The sequence below is a fragment of the Adiantum capillus-veneris genome, chromosome 23 (assembly GCF_014529385.1).
Source record: "Adiantum capillus-veneris isolate H3 chromosome 23, ASM1452938v2, whole genome shotgun sequence".
Classification (NCBI taxonomy): Eukaryota; Viridiplantae; Streptophyta; class Polypodiopsida; order Polypodiales; family Pteridaceae; genus Adiantum; species Adiantum capillus-veneris.
This window is the reverse complement of record NC_140953.1, coordinates 65,933,945-65,943,151: the sequence shown is the minus strand read 5'-3', so window position 1 is coordinate 65,943,151 and position 9,207 is coordinate 65,933,945. Positions and strand designations below refer to the sequence as shown.

Below are 9,207 nucleotides of genomic sequence, written 5' to 3'. Positions count from 1 at the left end.
TGTTCGTGCCATTTGTCTACTATCTTTTCTTTACCCTTAGCCTTCCACACTTTCCTATGTTGTTCCCACTTTCTGGCCTCAGTAGTTTGACTATCTTCTTCAGTAGGTAGGTATTTCTTCAATCGCTACTCCTTTGCTCCTTGTGACTACTCTTACATTTACTTCTCTGGAAATTTCTAGTCAGCTACCTCTGGCTTTGGTAAATCTGGACACTGAGCTACGAAGTGGCCATACTTGCCACAAGTATAGCAGTTCATGTTTCTTTTAGAAAAATCTCCCTTGCCTCTACCCCTTTCAGTTCCATTCTGGTAGCGTCCCTTGCCCCCTCCACCAGTGCTTGTAGTGGCTTCAATTTCTCTAGCCCCACTGGCTCCATCTACCTTGGGCTCTTCTGGATTCGTGAGGGACATGTCCTTTCTCTTTTTGAAGTGATGAATCCGAATTCCAAAATTGTTCTAGACATGACCAAAGGCCTTATGTGCATTGGGAACACTTATTTGACATGTGGTTCTTTGACATGCATTTAGAACACCATATTTCTGTTTTCCTTACTGATGTTCTTGTTTTGGCTATCTAAGCGATTTGCTTAGACATTTCTTCAATTTTCCTGGTTCAAGCCCATTTCTTAGCTTTACTCTTGTCCTCTGGTTCACTTTCAAAAGAACTGGAGCTGGATTTGAATTCTGAACTTTCTACAACAGATGATTCATCGTCACTGGATTGCCTTCTTCTATGCCCCTTTTCCTTTTTCGCATGTTGCTCCAACTTCAGTGCTCTCTGTACCAGGTTATTGAATTTCCTTGTTGGTGCTGGTAGTTCTTGCTCTCACAAATTCTTACTCTTAAAGCCATTTAGGAACCACACTCTCATCCTTTTCTCTGAGGGAGGTTCTTGCAATTGTCTGGTCAATTCTTTTATCTTTTCTACATAACTTCTGACCGACAACTTGCCTTGCTTAACTCATCTAGCTCACACAAAATATCTTCATCTCCCCTATTGTCTGAGTATTCCAGTTTGAAGGCTTTAATGACTTGTGATACGATCTAAGTCGGTAGGAAGGGTAATGGTAATACCATTTCCTAGCTGCATCCTTCAGTGTTTGAGGAAAATATTCCCCCCATTCATTTAGGGAATGAAATTTTCAGATCGGTAGAATTTTCCTTGGTCTTGCTGATTCTGGTTTTACATATTGGTTTCTTCTCGCGTGGCTTTTTCTTGTTGTAACGATCAATGTCAGCCTAACAATCCTCTGTTTCTATCTCTGTCACTGTCTCTTCTAATGTTTTCCTGGTTTCCTTGTGTAGTGAGTGATGAGTTTTTTGACTCCTATCACTCTCATCAGTCTGTTTTTGACTTTTGGATCCTTGAGGCCTATTCCGTCAAGCAGCCCTTTTAGTTTTCCGATGCCTGGAATGACTGGAATCCTACGAATCCCTTTATTCGTCAACAGTATCCCCTCCTGGAGAGACCTTAGTCTCATTCCCAGATTGTGGATCAGATTCAGAGCCTACTTCAATCTCCTCGGAAATTGGATTGACCCTCTCTTGATTTTTCATAAAGCGAGTTGCTGGTTGACGACCTCTAGTGCTTTTTCTAGGTGGCATTGTGGACATACAATAGCTCTAATACCAGCTGGGAGATAGTTCGCCTGACTTAGCTCTACTTAGCTCAAACCACCGTGATCGACAAAATGGAATGAGCTGGGTGCGTTCAGACATCTCTTTTAGGTTGGTACTTAAACTAAAGATGTCAGACTTAGAAGACTCAACGATTACTGGAAAACAATACTGGAACTGATAGAAGAAACACTAGGACTGAAAGATAAAATACTGGAACTGAAAGGCAAGATACTGTTGTATCTCTAATATGAAGAATACACTGGAGAGCATTCAATATCCCATGAGCTGGCTTTGTCATTACACAAGAGAGAGAGAGAGAGCGCACCAAAATGATCACAAGAGCACAAATAGCTCCGAATGTAAACTAGTGAAGATTCTAAAGAGTCAAAAGCTATACAAAATGAATAATGGGTCCTATTTATAAGTTGTCGGACTAATTGACTGTGCATTGTTAGTTACTGCGGTAACTCGCTGGTTACTGCTCCTAGAAGCTTCCTTCACCCACCGATCGTGCTTAAGGTGGTGTTCCTGCCTTCTACACACACCCACAATTGCACCATCATTACCATGCACAATGGTACCTCCGTCATCCTCTCCGACTCGAGGGCATTGAAAATTGCGAGCACGCCATCATTTGCCATGTTTGTTTTACTTGAGTGGGTTTGACGCCAAGTTTGGTGGTGGGTTTGAAAGTGCACGATCCTTGCTTGCAAAATACCAACATCTAAACCAAGTCTCCTTGTAAATTACGTATGCCATTGGTGCTAGCACATCACCCTATAGTAGTCATTGATGGTCTCTCTCTCTCTCTCTCTCTCTCTCTCTCTCTCTCTCTCTCTCCTCGAAAAAACCCTCGATTCAGTATATTCCCACAACTACAAAATTGGAAATTTACTTCCAAATTTTGAATTTGAGGCGAGAATTTTTTGAAAAATTAGAGAAATACAGTGTAAAAATGTTTAAAAATAGTCATTTGCAACTAAAATTTTCAGCTTGCAAGTTTTCTAGCTTCAAATATTGTTGCTCGTCCCGAGTGCCTTGGGCTGGGTGCAGTGGCGATTCTTCTGCTGACTATTAGTCTCTCGGCCATTCAAGACTCTATTTCAATTGTTCTCCGCCCATGTCGCTTAGCCCTTACCATAGCTTGTACTCTGTTTTCGCTCTTCTCATCCGGCTCAAGCTCGCAACGCTAGGCCCCACTATTTCCCTTCTTTGTTGTCGTGCCACCTCCGTCCACTCATCGGCCACCTGCCCCAGTGCCTCCCATCTAGTCTGCATGAGGCACACTTACTTGAAGCTGGCGCGGAAGGGCAACACTCCGCATGGCCAAAATAGGGCAACACCTACCTCCTCCTACCTGTTGAGATGCTACTCCGAGAGAGAGAGAGAGAGAGAGAGAGAGCGTTGGTTATATTTTGGCTAGATTGCCACTCATGTGGCAAGCAAGCCTGAGCCGGTCTCCCAATTGAATGAATCAGCTCCACTTCAACACTACCCGGAAGTAAGGCCAATGCTATATCACTACGCCCGCATGCATGTTTTGAAACATATGTGCTTGCAACGAGACATAGTTGAAGAAACATTGGTGGCGCACAAAAAACTCACGCCATGCCGGTCACCTCCACCTACACGGTGGCTAGCTAGCCAAAATTTATAGAGATATATATAGAGGAATGCTCAATAGAGGAGGCGGCTCGACAGAGGGTGGATGGAATGCGAGAGAAGGGGATAGGGGAGATGCAGCCAGCAGAACACGGTAGAAGCCAGGGATGGGGGAGGAGTGGCACAACAGTGCAAGGAGGTCGAGGAATAGTAGGAAAGGGAGTGAGCGCGAACCTATTGCCCCCCCTCCGTCCCTCCCTCCGCAACTAGTGGGCTCCCACACGTCAAGGGAGGTGGTGATCTTTAAATATCTGCCCTCTTGCAAGTCAAGGGAGCTCGCGCCCACAACTCAAAATGTCCCGCAGCCGAGGGGACAAAGAGAGAGAGAGAGAGAGGGAGAGAGGGTTGACTTGGTGGGTGGAGGTGCTAGGTTGGAGAGGGAGCGAGCCTTTTTAATATAGTAATAGATAATAGATGGATAGCTCGACACAGTTGTTCTTTCTAAGAGAACACCAATTCAATATGCTGTGATGTTATAGACCATTCGTAGCCAACCCTCGGCACTAAAGGGCACGGGGTCTCTAATGAAGAGCTTGTCATGGGATCTACCGCCAGTAAGTGCATGCACAAGATACCAGGTAAACTCGACCATCTGATTTTAAAGGGACTGTCCGAGTTTACTTTTTCTGCCATAGTTTACCTCCGTCTGCAAGGAATTATGTTTTTTTCTATTGTGCATTGGGAACAACAACATGCACGTTCCTACATGTTTAGCCCATCATGCTATTGTAGCCCATCTGGTGGGTTCAAATCCAAGGGAGACACCAATCCTGGCATTTTTGTTGGCCATCCAACGTCCTCGAGATTCCTGCACGCACTTGCTGGCTGTAGATCCCCCAATGAGGTCTTCGTTAAAGACCTTGTGCCCTTTAGTGTCGTGGCTAGCCAACTAAGGCGTCGTGGGGCTTTGTTTAAGACCCCTGTGCCCTTTAGTGTCGTGGCTAGCCAACTAAGGAAATGCTTGTGCACCGCTGTTGCTCACTAAAAGTCAACAAATGTCCTAACTATGTTACATCGGTTTCATTTCATTAATTAGACATTCTCCTCATGGCAATTTCATGATAGATATCTATGACAGAGTGGTCAACCATCACATGAATGGCTCAAGGGCCAAATTTAAATAACAACATAACTGTTGATCTAAGAATGAGCATTTACACCAAGGATATATAATCTCTCTCTCTACATACTACATCTAGAAGGTTATCGGCATGCTACACAATAGTCCGCCGAACACACACAAACAATGCAATGACATCACACTGAATGTGTTAATGCATTGCTTACATTGGATGCTCTTATAGGCATAGAATCAATATAGCTCTACTCCTAACTAAGAGTGATGCTCCTTGACATGTGTATCCAAATCCATTACACAGAAAATAACCCTCCAACGTGATAACATGAGATAGGACATGATCTTATACGTGTCACCAAAGGCTTAAAACAATTTCCAAGCATTCACTATGAATGAAATGTCAGATTGCAAACACATTCTCTCGATGTCTCAAATCTCAAACTTTGGCATTTAAGAGAATTTCATCAGGTTCATCACCAGCTCAACAAGTAGAGACAAATTGCTAGATATCGATAATGTCTGCGTAACTCGAACAATATAAATTGCAAAGAAGTCACAACGATGGGTTTTCAAAATGTTGACGAAATAAAAAATCAAACACAAAAAAAGGTCTTAATCACTTAAGACTTAGCTGATGTCTGCAAGTAGAAACAATCACAGGATCACAACATAAATACATGTTAGAATGCTTGATAGTACTGTGGACAGCACTAAAATATAACAGCTTTAAAGAGCTTCACTAGCAAATAGAACATTGAACTAGAAAGGGACCCTGAGTAAGATACCTATTAAAGGACATCAAGTCTCAAAAACAAGCCCCTTGCATTTCCAAGATCTAGGCTATACACCTAACCTCATAGAACGCACAGGTATTCTGATGTCATTCGAAGAACACCAAACAAGAAAGCACCCTGAGTAGATACCTATTAAAGGGGAGTAAGAGTAAAAACAAGCCAGACTATACAATTCACCTCATAGAACACACACGTATTTTGATGTCACTTACCAATCTCAAATACTAGTATTGTGGCTCACCCATTTTGTGCAAAACCGTCAGTTGAGCACAAATACCCATTCTTGAAATAAGGATATCTATATACACCTTCATAAATTCCAAAGAGTTGAACTCACGAATTATAAGAGGGGATAAAACACTCACAAAACTACAAAAGCAAGGGAAAAAAAGGAGGAATAAGCAAATAAGTTGGGGCAGATTACTTGACTAAAACTTGAAACAAGTACTCAACTTTAAACTAACAAGGATAAGACATCTCTTAAAACTGTTGTCAAAGAAGGTATAAGCAAAATGACTTGAAGCAGCTTACTTGACTAAAACTTGAAACACAACTTTAAATTAACAAGGATAAGACATCTCAAAGACTTAATCCTAGAAATCAAACTCCACACAACAACTTCTAAAGGAACAAATTCTTAAATCCTAATGTAAGCTAAATATTGGAAAAGAATACTACTACGAACGTAACAAAGAAGAGGCTAAAATAAACCAAAGAAGTACAAAGATCCGAACCTGAAATAAAGAAATCGATTCTTGCAATAGTCATCCATTTCCCTCACACAAATGCAGAAATAACAATTTGCCTGGAACGCTTTATACCCACAAAACAGTGTACTCGAATATCGTAGGCGACAATTTACGAAATGGAATGCGAAAACATCATACCTGAAAATCGTTAAAAGAAAAAGCTCATAGTATTCTTACTATGAGATATGAATCCGATCTTGGTAGTGCAGACAGTAAGAATCATCCTTATTTGCGATCGCACGCAACAAGACAAATACATCAGATTATACCAAAAAACCTGTACAAGGTCCCCAAGAAGGCATCTGAAGCGGACATCTCAACTTGTCTTGCACACATTCAACCACCCAAAGTGCAGATAGCTTCTTGATTCACCATCTTACACATGGAGAGCAGCAGAATTGAATACATGTAGGATTACCACCATCCGTAGCGCATCTCAAGGTACTTATTCTTGAACCATAGCACGCTTTTGCGAAGGGATGACTTCACTCGGCCTTCCACAGTGTAGACCTTGTAAGATGCAACGCGGCGCCTCCTCTTGCCCTCGGGGTCATCCAAATTCCAAGACGATGCACTCTTTGATTTGGTCACCTTGTTGTGGCTTACGTTGCCATTGAAATTGTTGCTACTGTAATTGTTACAATACTCTAGGTGTGGCTGCGAGTAGGGACTAATTTGGGATTGTGAATATGAGCCGACCGAGGCAGACGTAGTGAATGTTCTCCCTGTCACAAGGTCCGTTTGTTGCCGGCGAGCATCCATTAGAGACTACGAAGCGTATCTGCGAAAACCACGCCTTTTCTAGGGTTTAGCTATCTTCTACTAAAGATGGATGGAACATATCACAAGAAGTATCCTCTGCTCATGTGGATCCGAGCTCCCTGCAAGCAATTAAATGCGGAATGAGCTCTGCTAGCAGAAAGAAGGGCTTTTCGGAACGAAGTGATAAGGCAAAAGCACAGAGTTAGAATGCAGCTGAAATGAACAAATGGGTACCATTGAAATAACAGAAAGACATAGCCATATACAATATGAAGGAAAGCTAAAGTGATGGGTCGCGAAGGCGAAATCACAGAGTTAGAATGCACCCGAAATGAACAAATGGGTACCGTTGAAACAACAGAAAGACATAGCCATATTCATGAATATCTTCTGCAGAAAAGATGAAGGATTACCGCAATGAGGAAGGAGATTAGGGCTCGAGAAGAGGATTCCGCGTAGAGCAGCGAGCTTCACATTCTCTCGTTTGAAGCGCTTCCCCTTAACAACGCGGTGCGGAGTCAACCTGGTGGAAAACATTGCCAGGTATATTTAACAGACAAGTTGCCTTCACAAAAAAAGTTCTAACTCTCTTTCCTGTAGAATCAAGTAAAGTTCAAGTTCGTAGAAAATGTCATCAAGGAATAACAGATTTCTTTTCACTTCTACACCAAGTTTTTTCAATGTACTAAACGTGGGAAAATTACTGAGCAAAAGGGGTAATGGGACCATAACCTAACGATTAAGGTGGATGCGTGGGCGGAAAGACTCAAGTTCGATTCCCAATCGCATCTTTCATATTTCTCTTGTATCCGAGAAAATGTGCCGAGAAGAAGAAGGAGAAGGAGAGAGAGATACATTGCAATAGCTTCGAACTCCATTCTTGGCGCTTTTCGCAGTGGTCCCACTCTCATATTCAGTACCCCGTGTAAATTTTCTCTATCAAGAAGCACATTTGTATGTGTGCGTGTTGTTTGGGGGGGGGGGGGTTGTCTATTTCAACTTTAGATTGTATTCACACAAAATTGTAATAAAGCCCCACCATTTCAATCTAAACACGATCCACACAAATTTGTAATGAGATTGAGATGGCATTAGAGAAATCGTTGGAAACTCGTAATGTGTAAGTCTCGTCACGTGACACTAATACCAAGTGTACTCGTATTATGCCCCCCCCCCCCCCCCCCCCCCCCCCCTCCCTTCTCTCTTCTCAAAACACACATCTAGGGTACAAGTATTGCCGGCCGTGTCTCTCTCTCTTCCGCTCCCCTTCATCTCACTTGGAGTTTAGCTTTCATCTCGCAGAAACAGACACGTGTAAAGGGCTATGTACTCCGCCATATTAGGTTAGTAGATGCCTAGAGAGGGGGGGGGGGAGGGTTTAGTAAAAGTTATGAGTTACTCCCTCCCTCCTCCGCTAATTGCACCTCAAAAGGGTATAGTTAGAGTTTGGGCATCTTATCCCCTCCTTTCTTCGTGTGTGTGTGTGTGTGCACGCACGCGTGCACGTGCGCATGGAAAGACATCCATCAAATGCTACTTCACCCCCCCCCCCCCACACACTCTCTCCCCCCCCCCCCCCCCCCTCTCCCCCAAAAAAAAAACCACGCCACAACCAAAACAAACACACACACACACACACACACACACACACACACACACACTCACTCAACGATCAACGAGAACGAAAACAAACGAGAGACCTTGACTTTCACGTTCACCATTAGCTCACATGTAGTATCCATGTTGAAGTTTTTTGTAACCAAAGTGACATGTGGTATCCATGCTATTGTCGCGTGCCTTTTGTTATGGGGAGGTATCCAACATTGAAGCTACTCTAAGGCTAAATTCACAAATTATGGCCAAATTGGATATATTGAATAGGCCCAACGCAAGGCATCTAGCTTTCTAAGGCCTTTTGCTATTATAGCGAGGGACAAGGAAATCAATTTGGGGCGAGTATAATTCCACATCTCCAGGCCAATAAACCTCGATGTCATGTACACTTTGAAAACTTGAGCATGCAATGAACAAGGCATGTTTCTTCACACATGCAAAGACATTCATTCACATATATTTTAGAGTGGCAATTGAAAATAGATTCGTCCTTGTATACGTGCTAGTCTTGATCACAAACCTTTTGCACTATGAGTATTCTATCAAACAAAATGACTACTTAATAGTAGAATATAAGTTGCATTATAAGGTGGGAAGCATCTCTCTCAATCCATTTTGGAGGGAAGCTGCTAGAAAGATCAATAACAAAGGCATATGACATCTGGACCAACTATGAGATTATAGCTGTAAACCGGTGGAAAGAACATACCAAATGGTTCTTCAGTACATCCTTGATGGAGTTGAAAGACTATTGATCAACAGAGCCGTGGAACGGATGGACAACTGGTGCCTACCTAGCTGTGAGTCCGAGTTTGAATGGAAAGCATGGCGATGGCCGAAGGACAAACACTTCTTTAAGCCTCAAACCAAAGAAGTGTACCACACACTTATGGCTTCGATGGATTGGTTCTTTCCATTAAACAATGGGG

At 42.7% G+C, this 9,207-nt stretch overlaps 1 protein-coding gene across 1 annotated transcript; it reads right to left on the bottom strand.

Annotated features, from left to right (window-relative positions):
- Positions 1-6,659: 6,659 nt before the first annotated feature.
- LOC147427895 (uncharacterized) lies at positions 6,660-7,573 on the bottom strand. Its single transcript, XM_086497061.1, has 3 exons — positions 7,397-7,573; positions 7,078-7,187; positions 6,660-6,783 (listed from the first exon to the last, which is right to left on the bottom strand). Exons 1-3 carry the CDS (start codon positions 7,540-7,542, stop codon positions 6,725-6,727), a joined length of 315 nt encoding a protein of 104 aa, XP_086353187.1. The 5' UTR covers positions 7,543-7,573; the 3' UTR covers positions 6,660-6,724.
- Positions 7,574-9,207: the final 1,634 nt, after the last annotated feature.